The 20856-nt window shown below is 28.9% G+C and overlaps 3 protein-coding genes across 4 annotated transcripts; 2 read left to right on the top strand and 1 right to left on the bottom strand.

Moving 5' to 3' along the window:
• Positions 1-1883: 1883 nt before the first annotated feature.
• Positions 1884-3315, bottom strand: LOC108323291 (probable 2-oxoglutarate-dependent dioxygenase AOP1). 2 transcript variants are annotated; one of them, XM_017555700.2, is made up of 3 exons: positions 2893-3315; positions 2397-2721; positions 1884-2295 (listed from the first exon to the last, which is right to left on the bottom strand). In XM_017555700.2, the coding sequence occupies exons 1-3, from the start codon at positions 3255-3257 to the stop codon at positions 2053-2055; spliced, it is 933 nt and encodes a 310-aa protein (XP_017411189.1). In that variant the 5' UTR covers positions 3258-3315; the 3' UTR covers positions 1884-2052. The 2 variants fall into 2 exon arrangements, with proteins under 2 accessions (XP_017411189.1, XP_052729378.1); XM_052873418.1 differs by having other exon boundaries at positions 2188-2318.
• A 1380-nt stretch (positions 3316-4695) lies between these two features.
• LOC108323290 (probable 2-oxoglutarate-dependent dioxygenase AOP1) lies at positions 4696-6384 on the top strand. Its single transcript, XM_017555699.2, has 3 exons — positions 4696-5164; positions 5565-5892; positions 5987-6384. The coding sequence occupies exons 1-3, from the start codon at positions 4791-4793 to the stop codon at positions 6242-6244; spliced, it is 960 nt and encodes a 319-aa protein (XP_017411188.1). The 5' UTR covers positions 4696-4790; the 3' UTR covers positions 6245-6384.
• A 4551-nt stretch (positions 6385-10935) lies between these two features.
• On the top strand, positions 10936-13065 carry LOC108323292 (2-oxoglutarate-dependent dioxygenase AOP3). The gene is made up of 3 exons (XM_017555701.2): positions 10936-11370; positions 11520-11841; positions 12597-13065. The coding sequence occupies exons 1-3, from the start codon at positions 10988-10990 to the stop codon at positions 12837-12839; spliced, it is 948 nt and encodes a 315-aa protein (XP_017411190.2). The 5' UTR covers positions 10936-10987; the 3' UTR covers positions 12840-13065.
• The last annotated feature ends 7791 nt before the right edge of the window (positions 13066-20856 follow it).

Raw genomic sequence — 20856 nt, 5'->3', positions numbered from 1 at the left:
GGTCGGATATGGACTTTTGAGGTTTCAAACCCACTTCCGTGAATTAAAAAGAATGCTGAGAATAGAACGGGTGTTACTCCCTCCACCACCACATTTTCTCCCTCCACTTCCCCAATTTTATTACATATTTTTTGAATTACAAAACTAACCTTTTATAATTACAAAAATAACCTTTTTACTTTTTAATCCTAATTATTTATTTTAACCCTAAAATCTATCTTTCTACCCCTTCTCACCCACCTCCCAACCCTCTCAGATTCTCATCCAAACTCCATACCCAAACTCCATGACATCCGTTTCTCATCTTCCATTTTTCCTCCATATTCATTATTCAAAAATAATATATCAAAAAATATAAATTATATATTTAAATATCTTCAAAATTAATATAAAAAAACTGTAAAATATAAACCGTATAATCTTTAAACGGATGTCAACATCCGTTTAAGGGAAAACGGATGTTGACATCCGTTGACGAATGCTCACATCCGTTTAAAGATTATACGATTTATATTTTAGGGTTTTATTATGCACCTTCACACCTCTGAACCTCCCACGCCTCTGAACCAACACCTTGAAGCACCACTACACTCACGGCTGAAGATGAATTGTTTTCCCCACTTTCAATCTTACTAAACACAAAGTCCACCACACTCTCACGTCACAATTATGTAAAAGAGAAGAAGAAGTGGAACATGATAGACAACCCAAATAATAAAGAGAAAGAGGGAAGAATGATAGAGAGAATGAATGTCCATATGAGATTTTAAATAATATTAACTATAAAATTTTAATAAGGGTAAAATAGAAATAAAAAAATAAAGAAAAGGGTAAAAGGGGAATGGGGTGGTGGAGGAAGCAAGTTGTGGTAGTGGAGGGAGTAACACCCCAGTAGAACATTTGTATGGATTATTACTCTGTACAACTTATATTATTATATACATTTACTTGAAGCCATCTTCTCATTAAGGAGTGAGTTTTCCTTTTCTAACCATTTCTTATATATTGATAATGAACCTTTTACTTATCAATTGAGAATTAATGATTTTTTTAACAGATGAAAATGTTTATATGATTTACGATGATATAATAAAAATTAAAAGAAATATATACTAGATTTCACATAGGTATAACATTATAATCGCACAATATGATTCAACCTATTTATTGTTTATCATGCTATCAAAATTTTAGAAATTAAGCTATACATATATTAATTTTGAAAATGTCATTTATTTATTGTTCCAGACGTTGTTACAGTGAAGTTTGTCAATGATGTAATATCCGTCGTCAACCCATATAGGTCATCCCAAACAAAATTATATATGCCTTCATAATTGTACTATTTATGTAATAGTTGTTAATATGAAATGCAAAATGATGCTACTTTTTTGTTTGTATACCTCTCGGGATGCATAAACATTTTTTTATTAACATGAATAAATAATATATGCTATTACTATAATTTTTTAAGAATTTCATCTAATCATGATGTATAATATAATTATTAACTTTAATATTATGTATTTAAAGTTGTTACACAGATGACTTTTTATTTATTTATAATATAAAACTTACGCTAAAAACTTTGGTCTTGAGTTACAATATTGACATGTACTCATCCTAATTAGATATCTGCATATCTAATTAGATACCATCAAAATTAAAATGTTAATATAGTTAATTCAAAATTAATAAAATAAATATGAAGATAAAATTCATAAATTGATTAAAAATTAAGTATAAAATACACATTGATTTTTTAAATGTCAATTTTAATATTAATATGGGTTAATTGAGAGGCAGCAAAAATGCATTTTGTTTTGTTTTTCTTTAACTAAAATATACGTTTGGTCTCTAGACATTGTTAGAAACAATTTATCTTTTAAAGATTTATTTTGTTCTTTTATTCAGATAAAGTTACACACACCATATTGCAGAAAAGAGGTTCATACACAGCACACCATATTGCAAAACTTATGCAGATTTTACAAACTTTCATGAAAATAAGGAGATTGCACAGAAGGAGCAGTTGCTGCCATGGATCAAACCTCAAACTCCACAATAAACCTTGAGAGCATTTTTTGTATTCTCAGAAGAGAGAAGAAACTTCATGAACTCACTCTGGACAAAGGGCTTGAAAAGCAAAGGGTGCTCTTCTGTCACAAGCTCATCTGGGGCCTTTATTATGAACCCTGGTTTTGGAACTGTGAACAATCCAATGGTCAATCTTCTTTCATTTCCAGTCATCATCACTCTGTGAATCGGTGTATGCACCCTCCCATTAGTCCATGCCTGCAACATATTTCATTCAGATCCTGCATTATTCATCAAATATTTGATGTGTCACATTTTCTTTTTGTAGTAGAGAAAGTGGAAGTGTACATAGAAATTACATAAAATGTGTCCCCAGTGACAACAACGAAACTGTTTGACGTTGAGGGCTTGAATTTGATCCACTCTCCACTTTTGGTCTGTATCTCCAAACCATCAATTTGATTCTGACATAATATGGTCAATATGTTCTTATCAGTGTGCTCTGATATGGCAACTTCTGGTTCATCAGTTTGAGGGGCTTTGTACTTGATAAGCCGTGCAAGGTAATATGTGGAGTTCATGTGCTCATCCAAATACTTTTCAACACCTAAACTCTCCAAACACATCTTCCTTATCATCTCATCCAACCTTGCCACTTTCTCAGACAAGAGTTGCAGATTTTTGCTGTCATGTCATCAACAACAAAAAGGGATCAAAAGGGTATGCTATTTTATGATGTAATTAAAAGTTGCTGTTTCACTAGCAAATGTTTGATGTGGCAAGATTTGTAACTTTTCTTATGCACAAACATGAATGGTAAATTAGTGTGAATAAAGAGTAGTTTGTTGTGTGTACCTAAAACTTGGTTTTCCTTGTGGCCATAAGATGTTGATCAAAGTTTCGACTTTCTCATGAACATCAGCATCGTCAATTCCGATGCTCTCATAGAGATGAATAGGACCAACATAACCACGATATGGTTTACTTGAGACGGCTCTTTTCTTGGTTTCTAAAGGAAGATTGAATAGCTCATCCACTTCAAGAAATATGGCTTTTCGAAAATGAAAAGGGACTTTATCAAACACAGCCTCAAAGCAACCATACTCTACGAGTGCTTTGTGAACTTTGGATTTCACTGACTCCCACTCTTCAACATTGGATTCCAAGTTCTCAGTTGAGAAGTCAATAATTGGAAGCTTCACTTCGCTCTCAGATCCCATTTTTTTTTTCACCTGAATCCTCTTAATGTGTAAATTGATTTGGAAGGAGATACTTATTTGCATCAACTGAATACTTTGAAGTTTCTCATGTTATTTGAATAATTCATGCATAAATGCAATCTTCAATTGTGACATTAAAAATAATTGTTTATTGTTCAGAATTTAGAGGAGTTTAAGTCTAGAAATTAAAAAATTGAATAGTTTAAATCTATAAATTTATTTTCTTAAATTAAAAGTGGTGTAATTTCAACCAACCACGTTACTTATAATTGTATCAATATTTAGACAGAAATAGATGACAATTTAATAGATCAAAAAATATTTTCTTAAGAATGACTCTTTTACTTTTAAATCAAGATTATCAGATAAAAAAAAATTCCTTAACCAAGATCTTCGTACACCAATTCAATTTTTTTAAACAAGATCATCTTTAAAAATGTTATCATTTTGTTACGGAATACGAAACTGACTTGAAAACAAAATGCAACGGCAGTTGCCTTGCATAGTGTAATTCCACTCAATCATTTATCTTGAAATTTACTTTTTTACATGTTTTAGGTGCATTATTTGATTTATTTTTTAAATTTAATCTTGTCAAGAACTTATGTAAAGGACAATTTCTCTTGCAAGAAAAAGTCAAAGAATTTTTTTTAATCTGAATAGAATAAATGGTGACGTTTATACGAAAATTTGTGGAAGAGTTTAATAATTAATTATCGTGGATTAAAGCCAATGTCCAAAGGTATTAATGGATTTGCTGAGATCATATGATTGGGAAATTATACGGTGGTCCTGTAAAATAAATAAATAAATAAAGATGAGTTGACTCGAGGCAAAGATAAAGATGAGTCGTCTGAAACCAAAAGATTAAAACAAGCCATTTAGGTTGACGAGACGATCTTATCTAGACAAAAAAATGGAAACAGATCAACCCAATTCAAAAGTAAAGCCAAAAACAAATGTACATAATAGACTAGCACAAAATGAATCAATGAGTTAACAAACAAAAGTCGAATCATATGGAAAATTGAAACTAGATATATTTTACTTGTACCTCATTTTAGTGACTTTCTTTATCCGTTAATCTTTATAGAAAGTTCAAAGGAAAGTAATACAGTATTTACTTCGTATATAGAATTTTATTGTTTTTTTTTTCAATTAAATGATTTATCGGAGTAAAAAATAACACATAAGTTCTTCCATAATTAATGCAGTATTTATTCGTTCAACGATGAACAAATATAATAAATACATTTGATATTTAAAAAAAAAGTTATCAATATTTTAAGCTTTACATTAATTTCTCTTAAATCAATATTTGTATGAATGAATTAAAATATATAGTTGTTATAAAAAATAATTATTTTATTATTGATGAAAATATGTGATTGATTAAAAACGCTAGACAATTTCTTTATGCTATCCGTATATGCTGAATTTAAACTAGTTAGTTGGAAGAGTGATGGTATTCCAAGCACAAAAATTGTTTTGAGCAAGAGCAGTGATATTCTTCTGTAGAGAGCGTTGCACACGATGGGATCCCAAACACAGTCTGAACTGCATGTGGTGGACTTCACTGATGCAACCATGAAGCCTGGCAGCGATGCATGGTTCTCAGCCTGCACTCATGTGAGGGAAGCACTTGAACACAACGGTTGTTTTGTTGCACGATATGATAGAATTGGCAAGGAGCTTTCTGATTCTGTGGTATCTGCAATGGAAGAGTTGTTTAGTCTCCCAGTGGAAACAAAAGCACAAAAAACCAGTGACAAACCTTTCCATGGCTACTTAGGCCAAGTCTCATGGCTTCCCTTGTATGAATCTTTGGGCATCGATGACCCTCTCACCTTACAAGGCTGCCAAAAATTCGCCCACATAATGGGGTTGCAGGGGAATCATCGTTTCTGGTAGGTACCCTTTTTCCTTTCCACTCATATTTAATCTAAAACAAGGGATATCTAAATCGCTATTCTCTGTGTGGTTCATTCATGATGTGTTTTTCCTACTGAAAATAACACTTGATTCAAAGGGTAACCCCATTTGCATTTTTTCCTGTGTTTGAAGCAAAAAACTACAAAAGGAAATTACTTTACCAATGAACCACAAACAAATCGCTCTGAACTTTTTCAAGCTAAATAGCTGTTCTTTGCTTTTCGTGCTTGCCTCTTGATAAGAGTAGGATCTTGGCGAAAAAACAACAAATAGAAGAGAGAATACGATATTTCCAACCACATTAACTTTGTTTATGATATGATTATTGTGTGCAAAATTGGTCATGGTAGAAGTTTGATTTGTCCAAATATACAGTGAAAGCATCAACGAGTATGCTAAGTTGCTGGGAAAATTAGACCGTATAGCAAAGAGAATGGTGTTCGAGAGCTACGGTGTGAACATGCAAGGATGCAACCGCATGATAGAATCAAGCGATTATCTGCTTCGGTGCATGAAATATAAAACACCTGAGACGGATGAAAAGGATTTGGGAATGCATTCTCACACAGACTTAACCATCGTATCGATAGTTCATCAGCTGAATAATTTGAATGGCTTGGAAATCAAACTGAAGGATGGAGAATGGATTGGGGTTGATGCTTCTTCCTCCTTGTTTGTGGTTATGGCAGGTGACGCATTCAATGTGAGTACACACATATACATAAACCCTAATTTTGTAAAGCTTGTTTGTTTTACATAATTATTTAACTCTGGTGCATTATATATTAATGGCGTAGGTGTGGAGTAATGGTAGAATACGTCCATGTGAACACAGAGTTACCATGAATGCAACGAAAACGAGATATTCTATGGGACTGTTTTCTTTCAGTGGTGATAAGATTATGCAGATACCGGATGAAGTAGTGAATGAGCAACATCCCTTGCGTTATAAATCAATATTCGACCATTATGAATACCTTCGTTTCTATGAGAAAGAGAAAATCAAAGACCCTTATTCTCGAATTGAAGCCTACTGTGGAATCTCATCCCTGTAATATGAACGAAGATGGAAGTGTTCTTGCTTTTGTGTATGAATAAGTTGGATTGCATGCATTGCTGCCTTTATGTGTGTTACTTTTTTGTTGATAATTTGTGAAACCACTATGATAAATGATACAATAATCTTTTCTTCTTCTTCTTCCTGTTTGATGAATTGCGGCACCTGTATGAATTGAAGGCCCTGATAATTGTTTCTGGTTAAAAATTGGGTTTTATGATGTCTAATCATTAACACAATTAAATATGTCAATTTGGAAGGCTTGGTACTCGTAGACATAATTTCAGGCAAAAAATACTTTACATGATGAAAAAGCCTTCATTAAAAAATTTCATAAAATCAAAAATATCCACAAAAAATCTCTTCCACAAGTTAATTCATTTATTCTTTTTAAACTAAAAAAAATATTACTTTTTAAAATATATTATTGAACACAATAATCTATCTCAAATTTCAGACCGAAACATTCTGTTTCGACCTTTTACCTAAATCATTCTGTCTTAAACTTTAATATGAGAGAGTTCGGTCGTGATCAACTAGACAATCTTAAAATTCTTAAAATTACATTTTAAAATATAATATATTTTGCATATACATAACAATAGAACAAGTTACGAAGAACATAGATACCAGTTATATTATTAAATCTTATCTACAAAGTAATCAAAGTTTAAAAATATTTCAATGTTTTATCTACTTCTTTTCTAAATTATTATAGGACTTCACTTTTTATATTAATAAAAATTATAATACACCACTTAAAAGAAATCACAAAAATAATTAATAATAATTCAAATTTAGATCTTTTATCTTTTAAACTTGAATTTTTATCTTTTAAACTTGAATTTAGATCAAATGCCGGATAAATAAATAAGATTGATTATATTAAATAATTATATTATAGTAAATAAAACATTTTTATATATGGTAAATGAAAGAAATTTTCAAGTGGTATGAATTTGAGGATAAAAAGTCAAGGATCAAAACATGTCTCCTTGAATTTTATAATGTTCTATAAAAGAGGGAACTTAAAAAATATGAAAATCATGAGTACAATTGAAAAATAATTTAGGAAATTAAATAAATTATAATTTTATTTTAATTTTACATAATCTAATATTTGTTATTTGTATGTGTTTTTGGCTTTGAGTTTTATTTTAGGGTTTCTAGGTTTTCTTAAACTTATGTGCCTATATACAAAGGTACCAAAAGTTGATGTAAATACTTTTGAGTTATAATGTATGCATTTGCATTTTTTTAGAGATGATTTTTTTAGATTAGAACTCTGATTCTTATCAAAGATTAATATTTTTGTGGCGAATCTTCACTTGACTTATTAATATCCTAGATTGTGGCGTCACCATCTCTGTTTTATTCCGCATTGTTTAATTTATTTTCTTGAGGATTCAAATTCAGAAAAGATCATACTCTTTCTTGGAAAATATTTTACTACATTGTATGGTACATACCCTTTTGGTCAATAAGTTAGACCGAATATGAGCGACTAGTAAACCTTTGGACTAATCACCCAAACCACTAGCGAGATCGACGAGTACATTCTTGGGCCGATCATCTAGACTGACTGGCGAGACTAACCAGTACACCCTTGGTTGATCATTTAGACTGACTGTGAACCAACCAGTACACCCTAAGATCAATAGTCCAAATTGATTGGCAAGAGACCGACCAGTTGTAGAATAAAGATCAGATTAATCCTTAGCCAATGATAACCATGAATCAACTAACTAATGTTGATTAAGGTATAATTGAACTATGATTAGGCCAACAAAAAAGATAAAAATTCATAACAACTACTATAAATAAAGGTTTAAGGTATGATTATTTACACACATGCATAACCACATTTAATACTCATTTACTCGAATCTTATTTGACCTGAATGGAGTGTCTCTGTAAACACCCTCTCAACTGTGTTGATGATCAACAAGATATGAAACTTGAAAACTAATTAGAGCAAGAGACATCCAGTAAGACTTTGAGAACCAGTAAAATGAAAATTACTTTACCATACATAAACAAGTATAACTATCATTGGGCTTGACTCCTTAGGAATACAATTTTTCTTTTGGCATACGAGGATAAGTCAAATAAAGAGTAAAGAATAATATGAAACTTTTTCTTTTATTTTAACCAATACTGTCACTGTAGCCTTATAAAATAATCTTATTAGAATCAATAATCAGAAATGAAGTATTTATTATTATTTATGAATAATCAATTATATGATTGTTAAGAGATAAAACTTAATTAATTGACTTTTATCACTAATATATTATTCAATAGATCAATTTTATATGACTTAATAAAGAGATATTGGACGTCCCATTTTTGTTTTATCTCATTTGGTATTGTTCACGTTAGCTTTTTCTAAAGACGTCCAACGATAATGGCAAGACATTAATTTTTTTTTGTGTTCTTTATTCAAACTAAAATGTGACGCGGGATTAAAAATATTATTATTTGATTGTTACTTTGTTTATCCTAAAATAATTATCTTCTAACATTATGACACAGTAATTAATAATTTTTCAATTAATACAAAATCATTAAAAATAATCTTAATTTTCGACTACTATTCTTTTTTCTTTCAATATAAAGTTGTACTATATTAATTATTCTTATTCATATATAGGGTTGTCGTTAGAAAATATATCTTATTGTAAAAAGCTAAAAAGCTATTTTGAAATGAAAATAAATAACCAAAAAACTGTTATTTTAAAAATTAAAGTAAATGTGTCACGAAATTTTATCTTTTTAACTAATTTTTTCTATTTAAATAATTTTACAAAATTAATCAGTTTAACTTTTCTTTTAATTTTTTGTGAGTTTGACCCATTGAGACACTAACTCATCTCTAAGTAAGACGAACTAAAGTGTTTCAGTCCATTACCTATTTCTTGACTAACTTGTTTTATGATCTTAATAAAATTTTAGGACTCACATAATTATAAAACTTATACGAACTTGACCAATATGTGATGAGGACTAAGACTATATGTAGATAGATTAGACTATATTTATGTTCATATCAGAAAGGTGAACTACCTTCGTCCAATGAATCAAAAGCTTAATGAATAGGTATAAACTTTTTATTTGCAATGAATAATTTCTTGTGAAGTTCTCTTAATTTTTATCTATGGATTTGTATTGTTAAAACTTCATTTTAAATATTAATAATTGTACTATAGTATTTAAAAAAAATAAATCATAAAGTCACATTTTATTGAGCTTGATTTCTTATTTTATATATTAACATTTTATTATTATAAAAAATTTAAAATTTTCAACTTATTGAACACATAAAATATGTGTTTATTTTATATTTTTTATTTGTTTAATGCAGCCCAGAAGTCCTATAGTAGATCCTTGATTAAGTATTTTATCTTAGTGTATTAGTTTTCACAGCAACATTGTGGTCCAATGAAAATAATATATTTTGTGTGAAACATATATATATATATATATATATATATATATATATATATATATATATATATATATATATAAAGATGTCGTTAGATATATGGTAGAGTAGGTGAGAAACTGTACAAATGAAGATAATAACATAATTGGGACCACAAAATAAAACAAAGTGTGAATTCATTATATTTTAACATATGGCTGACATAATAAAACAAAATATATCAATTGATGGACCACTAATTATAGCAGTACTTAACTATTAATTAATTAATTAATTAATTAATCTATCTATGAACATTTTATAATACAAAACAAAAAAGATAAAAGCTGCCAAATTGTGGGGGACCTAATTATTTTTCTAACAATTCATGGATAATTATACATAGCAGTATAATGGTAGATATGTCCAATATATTTATTTGAAAAACCATCTCTATTGTCCTGTTTTTCATTTGAATATTGTGTTTGGATTATTACACGTTATTTTCTTCCAACTTATATAATGTGTTCCGGCGTATATACTTGAAGCATTTTTATTAGGCTATTACTGTTGCATTATATATAATACCGAAGCAAATTTGTTTTTTTTTTTCCATTAAAAATGATAGATTTGATGTGAATTGAAACAAATAATTTTAAGAAAATATGAAAGAGACAAGAGTGGTCCTTATAAGCTGTCTGGAAGTAGGGGACCAACTCTATATACATGAAGATAATAATCACCTAAAATTGGGACCAGAAAATGAAACAAATTCTTGTAAATTATGAGTAAGTAAAGTTTTAGTCATAAATTAATTAATTTTTAGTTATAAATATTTATTTTTATGTTTTCATAAAAACTGTTGTACAAAAGTTTGTCCATATATAACCTAATCATATAACGACATCTTCACCTTTTGTTTTGTGGTTGATTTCACTGATGCAATCATATAACATATGGCAGGGTCATTATTGATTTTTAAAAAAAAATTATTGATTAAATATAAAATTATTTTACAATATATAATTTTATATATAAGAACAAATTAGATTGAAACTCACCTTCTAACGTGATATTACAATATATAATCTTGCCATAGTCCACTTGAGATTCAACAAGATTAAATAAATTTTATGAATATATGGGTAAGTTTCAATCAATAAAGAAATTTATCTAAAAGTGAAGGATTATTGGTTGTTGTATTCCAAAAGTTGCATCTAACATAATTGAAATCAAATATAAATAGAGAGATGTTTTTAGTTCCAAAATGGAAGTAAATTTGGTAAAACAGTAAGAGTAGAAACGTTGAGAAGGATTATGATGGGATCAGAAACAGAGAAGAGAAAATCTCTACCTATTATTGATTTGAGTGATGAAAAGATGAAACCTGGTACTCAAACATGGGTTTCCACTTCTGATGCTGTGAGGAGTGCCTTAGAGGATCACGGTGGATTCCTTGCACACTACAATAAGGTTGATCAAATGCTTACTGACTCTGTCTTCTCTGCAATGAAAGAACTCTTTGACCTTCCATTAGAGACAAAAATGCAGCAGACAACTGATAAACCTATCTATAGCTACGCTGGACAACGCCCTGATATTCCTTTGTATGAATCCATGGCCATCGATAACCCATTGAATGCTAAAACTTGTCACAAGTATGCAACCATTATGTGGCCACAAGGGAACCACCAATTCAGGTAATTAACTAATTAACCTTTTTTTCAATTTCGACGTCAACAAACTTTGAAACAATACGTTAAAAAATAAATTTTAAGTTTATACACAAAACTAGATATTAAAAAATAAATTTTAAGTTTATCAAACATTTTCCTTTTGTTTTATTTAGTGAAAGTGTGAATAGCTATGCAAAGAAAGTTGCAGAACTGGATTATACTGTTAAGAGAATGGTGTTTGGGAGCTATGGATTGGAGAATGAGAAATGTGAGCGTTTGGTTGAATCAACGGATTATGTTCTGAGATGCTACAAATATAGAACACCTAAGACAGGTGAGACCAACTTAGGAGTGCGTGCTCATACAGATTCTGGCTTCCTTACAATATTGAATCAGAGGTTAAATGGCTTAGAAGTTCAGTTGAAGAATGGAGAGTGGTTCCAGGTTGATGCCTCTCCCTCCATCTTTGCTGTCTTGGCTGGTGATGCATTTATGGTAATGTATTTTTCTTTTTATCTTTGATTAATAATATGAAAACTTGTACTAACAATATGCAATGATTGACTCAAGGATTAGTAATTTCTCATTGCTAACCAAACATTACATTTTTTAAAAAACAAATCACAAATAAATATATGTTAGGATAAACATTACTTACGAAAATCTTTACATAGTCAGAAATTTAGACGTGAGTCTAAGTTTTATATTAGATTGAATAAGAAAGTGAGATATTATATAATAATGAACTCATAAATTTATTATTTTAATTTTTGAATTTAGAGTAATCTCAATTTCTTGTATGGTGGAGTTTAAGTCTCATTTGTGTTATGTCAGTTCGGTTAATTATTCTTTTAAAAGGTTCATCAGTGGTATCAGAATTAGTTGATTTTAGTAACTATTTCAGATAATTAAAGTATGGTCTGTTTATAGAAAATCATCGTGTCAAAGATTCTAAATAAATGTGTTTCTGTATGAAAAGTGATACTCGTAATTGTGAATGTTTCCGCTCGAAGAAAAGTGTAACTAATGAAAAAAAACTCACTATAAACGTTGAGTAGAAATGAAAAAGTTGAACATAAAAAAAATGAAAATTCATAAATTTATTATCATAAAGTTTTTCGTCAAAAAGTATGATTAGTCTCTCGAATGGTTGGACTCATCTCTTGTTAACTTTATGTTTTCCAGTGAATTCTCCGGCATCATAGATATCATTGAATAATTGTTCATCCATTAAAACTCTGATTTTGCAGGTATGGAGCAATGACAGAATACGTGGTTGTGTACACAGAGTATTCATGAATTCAAAGGTAGAGAGATTCAGTTTGGGGCTGCTTTCATATGCTGGAAAGGTGATGGAACCTGAGGAAAAATTAGTGGATGAAGAACACCCTCTTCGTTATAAACCATTTGACCATTATGGATATCTTCGTTTCTTCCTCACAGAAGAGGCTGTCAAAGCTTCTTCTAGGATCAAGGCATATTGTGGTATTTGAGCTGCACATGATATGTAGAAAGTGAAGTCTTATGATATAATATATCAAATTTTTAAATGTTTATGTTGGTGACTACTTTCTGTAGTGATGCTTTTGTAAAACAAAATCTAAATTTTAGAACTTCAACATATGTAATATGTACGAGGGGGTTTGTCCTTATGTAATATGTTTGTGAAATTACTTAGTGAATGAAAAAGTATCCATGGAAATGGTATACTTTTCTTTAGTTTTCTAATCAATTAATTAATTAATTTTAAGGTTTGAATATTGAGTTAATTAAAAACTACAAATACTAATTAAACCAAACAAAAAATAAGTATATTGTTGTGCAAGAAAAATAATAACTAATAATGGTTTTTCAAAAAAAACAATGTATAGAAAGATTCAACTTTACGATCGTGAACAAGTTCATAAAATATATCAAAATACCAGTTTCACAATATGTTTATCCCATATTATTTATCTTACTTATTTTTGTTTAATATAAAACTTATAACATCTGTGTTTTGACTGAAATGCAGATGATGGTTTACTATGTCCAAATATTCTCTTAAAAATGAAACTTCTTTATTTTTAAATCAATTATTACATCGAAAAAAAAAATCATTTCTTTAAATAAGATTATCGGGAGATATCATCCTTAATTTAGCTACAGAAGAATATTATCATCATTTTGTTAAGTAATAAGAAAGTGGCTTGGAGAACAAATTGGCACGGTGGTGGTTTGCATAATATAATTCTACTCAATCATATAACTTGAAATTTACTTTTTTACATGTGTTAGGTGCACTTTTGATTTAATTTTTTAAATTCAATCCTGCCAAGAAATTATAAACGATAATTCTGTCTTACAAAAGAAAAAAGTTCAAATAATTTGTTTTAATCTGAATAGAATTGATGGTGACGTTTATATGAAAATTTATGGAAGATTTAATAATTAATTATAGTGGATTAAAGCCAATGTCCAAAGGTATTGAATGGGTTTGCTGAGATCATGAGTGTGAAATTATAAAGTGGTCCCGAAATATATATATATATATATATATATATATATATATATATATATATATATATATATATATATATATATATATATATATATATATATATATATATACGCGGTTTGCTAACGCGCGTACGATTATTTTTCAGTTGGTATATTTTAGCATTGTGTACCGGGTTTTACTCTTATATATATAATGGATTCTAAGTTTTAAGGTTAAGGATATTTTAATAATTTTCATTTTCAAAACTAAAAAAAAATAAATTTCAAACTCTTACTCACCTCTCTCATTCTTCTCAACCTTTTTTCTTTCATCTCTCTCACTCCAACCTTTTCTCTGTCATTCCTACTGTAATCTCAATTGAAAAAAATCATAAACACTTGCCGTTAAACAATTTGCCTTTGTAAAGGGTTGAGTCATTGACATATCCACCTTCAAAGGTTCATTCAAGATCTCTTCAATTTCACCATTTTCACTAACCTCTCTAATTTCATCATCTGCATATGTTGAATCATCATCTCTAAAAAAACCATACAGGCCAATTACCAATTCTTTCGGATGTTATTATGATTATCAAAATTAGATAAAATTATATACGACAAAAATTATAAAATGAAAACTCATTATAAAATCATTTTTTGTAAAAAAATTGTTTAACAACGAGAGTGTTTCTGATTTTTTTCCAAGCCAACCAATTCCTTTGATGTCATTATGCTTGTGAAAATTAGATAAAATTAAATAAAACAAAAATTATAAACTGAAAACTCATAAAATCATTTTTTGTAATAAATTTTTTAACCACGAGTATTTCTGATTTTTTTCCAGATCAATTACTAATTCCTTTATACTTATGAAAATTGGATAAAATTAGATAAGACAAAAATTATAAAATGAAAACTCATTATAAAATCATTTTTTATAAAATTGTTTAACTGCGTTTCTGATTTTTTTCAGTTGGACTACTATAGGATAACAGAGAAAATGTTGGAGTGAGAGAGATAAAAGAAAAAGGGTTCAAAGGAATGAGGAAAGTGAACAACAATTTTGAGAGTTTCTTTTTTTTTAGTTTTGATAATAAAAATTATTAAAATACCCTTAACCTTAAAATTTAGAATTAAAACTTAAAATCCATAATATATAAAGATATTTTTGTCTACATTTTATCTACTAAAATCCAATACACATTATTAAAATATACCAACGAAAAAATAGACATACACGTGTTAACAAACTATATATATATATATATTAATTTTTAATTATTGAGAACAAATTGACTAATAAATAAACTAATTTTTAGTTATAAATATTCATTTTGATTTATCTTTTTAATAAAAAGTTTTATAGAAAAGTTTGTCCAGATATAACCTAATCGAAATTTAGGATGACAAAAAGGACATTCGAAATCATAGAAATTTATAAATGTATATTTAGGCCATCTGTAGTGAATTATGAAATATAGGATCATAATGATATTGATGTTCCATAGTATCTTCGGTACATTGAAAAGGAAATATTATTACATCCAGATGAACCAAGACACGCAGTGGTGGTCCTACTGTTGATTGGGACATAAAGAAATAATGAACAATAAAATACATAATCTTTGTATTAAGTTTGACCTAAACTTATTTGTTTCCATGTTTTAGTTTACTCAATTAAAAAAATTTATTTGTACAAATTTTATTTTATATTTTATACTGAAAAACTATCTACTTAAATTGTTTATATTTTTTTATCTTTTTAGTTTTTATTTAAATCTCTTTTAGCTTCTCTCATCTAAATTTATAGATATTAAAAATGATAAGAAATAAAATGAATGATTTGTATGTAAAACAAGCAAAAGCAAAAATTTGCTTACTATAAGCACTGAATGATAGACTAAACATTATTTCGTGATGAATTTTAAGTGGTACTTATGAATCTCATGCATAAATATGGTCAAATTATGGTAAATGTTTGACATATAAGTTAATTTTCGAAATCTCTTGATTTATTCGGTTTTGAGATGTGTTTACAGTTAATAACACATTAAATTCAAGTTCAAGTTTTTTTATTTTTTTCACACAATATTGATATTGAATTTAGTTGTAGTTAATTTTATGAGTTTTGCTCCTTCCATCCACCAAATGCTCCTTGTACCACCTTAGACCTAATTTGTCTTTCCACTAAAACGGATGTCGACATCCGTTTTACCTTCAACGGATGTTAACATCCGTTTTACTTTTTATATCCATCAACAGATGTCACCACATCCATAAACTCAAAACTTAAAAAATAAAATAAAAAACTTAACGGATGTGACACATGCATTAACGGATGTAACACATCCGTTTAACTAATTATATAAAAAATATTATAATAATTAATTAAATAATAATATATAAATTAAATTAATAATTATTATTTTATCAAATAAAATAAAGTTAATTTATATATAATTATATAATAAATTTAAAATAAAATTAAATAATATTTATTTTTAATTTAAAATATAATAAATTAATAAACTAAAAAAAACTTACGGATTTCACACATCAGGTGGCACATCCGTTTAATTAATAATATAAAAATATTATAATAATTAGTTAAATAATAATATATAAATTAAATTAATAATTATTATTTTATTAAATAAAATAATATTAATTTATATATAATTATATAATAAATTTAAAATAAAATTAAAAAATATTTATATATTAATTTAAAATATAATAAATTAATAAACTTAAAAGAAAAACCTACGGATATGACCACATCCATTAACAAATGTGACACGTCCGTTTAATTAATAATATGAAAATATTATAATAATTAATTAAATAATAATATATAAAATAAATTAATAATTATTATTTTATTAAATAAAATAAAATTAATTTATATATAATTATATAATAAATTTAAAATAAAATTAAATAATATTTATATATTAATTTAAAATATAATAAATTAATAAACTTAAAGAAAACTACAGATATGACACATCCATTTAATTAATAATATGAAAATATTATAATAATTAATTAAATAATAATATATAAATTAAATTAATAATAATTATTTTATTAAATAAAATAAAATTAATTTATATATAATTATATAATAAATTTTAAAAAAAAACTACATAATATTTATATATTAATTTTTAATATAATAAATTAATAAAATAAAAACTAAAAAAAAATTAAATTAACGGATGTAATATATCCGTTGAAGTATTTTTTCTTCAACGGATATCGACATCCGTTGAAGAAAAAATGTAGAAGTATAGAATATTTTAAAATATAAAGAATAGTTTTTAAACTTTTAAAAAATGTGGTGATGCAAGGAGCAATATAGGATGGTATAGGGAGTAACCCTCTAATTTTATTTGTGTAAGTGTAATGATATACATTAAAAGTTAGGATCTATGGCGAAGCGGATCTTTCAACTTGAGCCCAAACCTTACATGGACAATAATAATATGGTCAAAGGATGATGGTTCTATGCTTCCTCCACCCCTATAATTTTTAAGCATGCACCTCCCTTTTCAAATTGCATAATCTAGAAACTATAGGAGTTTTTAAAATTTAATCCAAAAGGTAAAAAAGCAAATTAACTATAACAGTGATCCCATTGTTTAGGAAAAAGAAAAAGAAGTTCTTAGAGAAGAAAACTTCCACTGTCAAGTGTTATTGACAAAAAAAAGCATGTGTCTACTACAAGAAGGACTAGAAACCAATACTGAATTAGAGATTCAAGAATTCTCATGGTTTAATTCCTATTTTGGTCCCACTTTTCGTAGGGTCTGTTCAAATTGGTCCTACTTTTTTTCAAAAGTTCACTAAGATCCCACTTTTCGCAAAAACGGTGCAAGTTAGTCCTTTTTGGTTACGGCGTTAAAAAACTAACGGCACAGCTGCCCAGCTGGAAGAAAACTGATGAGCTGTACATTTTTTTGTTGACGTGGCACTCTACATGGCAATCACCTTGCAATTGCAACCTTCAACCTCTGCCCCAACTCTCTTCCTCGCATATGCCCATGGCGTTCCTTCTCATCACCACCTTCTCCTTCTCCTCCTTCTCTTCCTCCTTCTTCCACCCTTTCAATTCCACCTTCCTTTTTTTCCCAATCTCTCTCTGCCTTCTCAATTCTAACCCTAACCTCACCTCTTTCGAAATCTCCAAACTTCAAAAACCGCAAAATATAGTCTGAGAGAACCATCACCCCTGTTCAAACCCATCAATTATTTTCCACTGGGTCACGCTTTCACTCCCAAATTTCCGATTTTTCTATCTGTTTATCGCCTTATTCGTCGTCTCTTCCCGCCATTGCCATCGCCTTATTCTGATATGCTATTTTTCCTGCATAATCACACACATTTTGTGGGACCTATATTTCTTAGTTAGATATAAATTATCTCTCTAACAATTCCTCCAATTTCTCACCTAAAACTACTCTACACTCCGAACCACATTCGCACATTCAAGTTATAGGAATACTTTATTCAGAACCAAAATTTTTAAAAGTGTTTTTAAATAGTTGTAAAAAATATGCTTTATTACAATTTAATTACTATAAAACAATATACTCATTGTTAATTATTATACAAAAGTTCAGTAAATTTATACTTAATTACCATAAGAAAGTCGTATTTTCGTATGTCAATGTAGAAATGTAGCAGTCTTATTTTTAATAAACTAACATTTTCAATACTTCAGATCTTTTTTTTTTTTACTTTTTTTCATCACTCCAATATAATTTAAACTCGTCATTCCATATATTATTTGCCAGTATTTCACTCAAACTAGAGACAGATCATAGTAGGCTAAGAAGATGAGTGTGGGATTTGCTTGCAGTATGTCACAACATTAGTTCCTTCAATCTATACAAGATATTTAAGAACATAACCGAGTTTCTTTTAATGAGTTTCTTTACACATGACATCTCTTATTGTCAGCATATTTTTCCATCTTTTGTTGAGCTTTGTGAAGGCTAAGTTTCAGCCTGTGTAAAAGTATCTTTCAACTTGTAATTCCTGAACAGAAAAGGATCCTCGCCATCTGGAACATATTTTGTGTTCTCAGGTGGTTCTCTGTCATGGACTATCTTGAAGGAGTAATGCCAATGCCAGCATGGTTCGAGGTGCTGCACCAACACTCCGCCTACAGCAGCAACTTTTCCCAAAAGTGAAGCATTTCAAGCACATTTCCAAGCATCTAGTCAAAGCTTTTGACTGCTCTTATGATTGAGGATGTTATGCAATGCAATACTCATAGTCAAAGTTGTGTCTTGCCAAAATTGCCTAGTGAAAATCTTATCTCCATTAGAGACGACTGATATCCTAATCTATATTATCAACAAAAGTATTCATCTTCTGATTCAACCAGTGTCAAGCTTAGCAATAAACACATAATTGCATACATTAACTGTTATTGTACCATAACTTTGTGAATTTATAGCAAACGTATTATTATCATTATCAGGTAGAGTAAATATCCACACAACACAAGTAGAAATCTACTCTCAATTCATGCTGCATCATCTTAAAGAAGCCTTTCATGTTGAGGCCCTACGTAAGAAAAAATTAGAGACATGGACACCATGATTCTAGGTTTTGAACAGACAGTTGCAATAGCACAGAATGCAATCATTGCACCACATCAGTGAACTTCCAGCTGAGATGTATAAAACAATAAGATGTATAAAACAGACTGAGACATTCCAAATCACCTTCATGATAGTAACATTTTTCTGCAACACCATAAATTCTCAAGAGTTGCCATCTTGTTTTTTCCTGCGGTTGCCTGTTAGATGCACCAGAACAAACGATCAAGGGAAATGACTTGAAATGGAAAGCAATAAGTTACACATAAATCATAGTCAGCACCTCAAACAAAAAGAAAATAGCAACCATTTAATCACTTGCTTAAAGTTGTTTATTTGAGAGGAAAATAGCAACCATTTAATCTTTCCATTCTCTTTGCTAACCATCCAGAGAAATGGAAAAAAAAATCTTCATTTTATTCCTCTTTTTTTTTTTCTAACTGTTCAAACAAAACATTTTGGGAGTAAGGCGATAAACAAATAGAAAAATCGGAAATTTGAGAGTGAAAGCGTGACCCAGTGGAAAATAATTGATGGGTTTGAACAGGGGTGATGGTTCTCTCAGACTATATTTTGCGGTTTTTGAAGTTTGGAGATTTCGAAAGAGGTGAGGTTAGGGTTAGAATTGAGAAGACAGAGAGAGATTGGGAAAAAAAGGAAGGTGGAATTGAAAGGGTGGAAGAAGGAGGAAGAGAAGGAGGAGAAGGAGAAGGTGGTGATGAGAAGGAACGCCATGGGCATATGGGAGGAAGAGAGTTAGGGCAGAGGTTGAAGGTTGCAATTGCAAGGTGATTGCCATGTAGAGTGCCACGTCAACAAAAAAATGTACAGCTCATCAGTTTTCTTCCAGCTGGGCAGCTGTGCCGTTAGTTTTTTAACGCCGTAACCAAAAAGGACTAACTTGCACCGTTTTTGCGAAAAGTGGGATCTTAGTGAACTTTTGAAAAAAAGTAGGACCAATTTGAACAGACCCTACGAAAAGTGGGACCAAAATAGGAATTAAACCAATTCTCATATATAGTTAAAATCGCTGATGGTAAGTTAGAGGAACCTAATGGTGGTTTAGTAGAAGTTGAAATACCCAAACAATTTCTAATTAATACTAAAATAATATAATTTACTTTTCATTATTTGTTATAAAAAATAACTACCCCATAATTAATTATTTAATTTCTTTCATATTTTTAAACTCTTCATTTAAATATCACGTTTATAATTATAATTATAAACCTTATATATAATTATGTAAATGCTTATTTATTTAAATATAATAATAATTAGCAAATAAAAAAAGAAAAAAAACAACAACTACCCTTACGCACACACTAGTTATCATTATTAGTTGTCATATTCATCGAAAACTATAAAAAAGAAAAAAAAGAAACAGCTCCTACATTCGAATATGGATATTGTGGAACAG

The sequence above is a fragment of the Vigna angularis genome, chromosome 2 (genome assembly GCF_016808095.1).
Source record: "Vigna angularis cultivar LongXiaoDou No.4 chromosome 2, ASM1680809v1, whole genome shotgun sequence".
Classification (NCBI taxonomy): domain Eukaryota; kingdom Viridiplantae; phylum Streptophyta; class Magnoliopsida; order Fabales; family Fabaceae; genus Vigna; species Vigna angularis.
The sequence above is the reverse complement of the archived record's forward strand: the minus strand, read 5'-3'. Positions and strand labels throughout refer to the sequence as shown.

Excerpts from the sequence above, each read along its gene's own strand:
- LOC108323291 (XM_017555700.2), bottom strand. The coding sequence starts at position 3,257 with ATGGGATCTGAGAGCGAAGTGAAGCTTCCAATTATTGACTTCTCAACT. Across the intron at positions 2,722-2,892 it reads CAAGGAAAACCAAGTTTTAG|CAAAAATCTGCAACTCTTGT; the intron begins GTACACACAACA and ends ATGACATGACAG. Across the intron at positions 2,296-2,396 it reads TCACTGGGGACACATTTTAT|GCATGGACTAATGGGAGGGT; the intron begins GTAATTTCTATG and ends AATATGTTGCAG.
- LOC108323290 (XM_017555699.2), top strand. The coding sequence starts at position 4,791 with ATGGGATCCCAAACACAGTCTGAACTGCATGTGGTGGACTTCACTGAT. Across the intron at positions 5,165-5,564 it reads CAGGGGAATCATCGTTTCTG|TGAAAGCATCAACGAGTATG; the intron begins GTAGGTACCCTT and ends CCAAATATACAG. Across the intron at positions 5,893-5,986 it reads TGGCAGGTGACGCATTCAAT|GTGTGGAGTAATGGTAGAAT; the intron begins GTGAGTACACAC and ends TTAATGGCGTAG.
- LOC108323292 (XM_017555701.2), top strand. The coding sequence starts at position 10,988 with ATGATGGGATCAGAAACAGAGAAGAGAAAATCTCTACCTATTATTGAT. Across the intron at positions 11,371-11,519 it reads CAAGGGAACCACCAATTCAG|TGAAAGTGTGAATAGCTATG; the intron begins GTAATTAACTAA and ends TGTTTTATTTAG. Across the intron at positions 11,842-12,596 it reads TGGCTGGTGATGCATTTATG|GTATGGAGCAATGACAGAAT; the intron begins GTAATGTATTTT and ends CTGATTTTGCAG.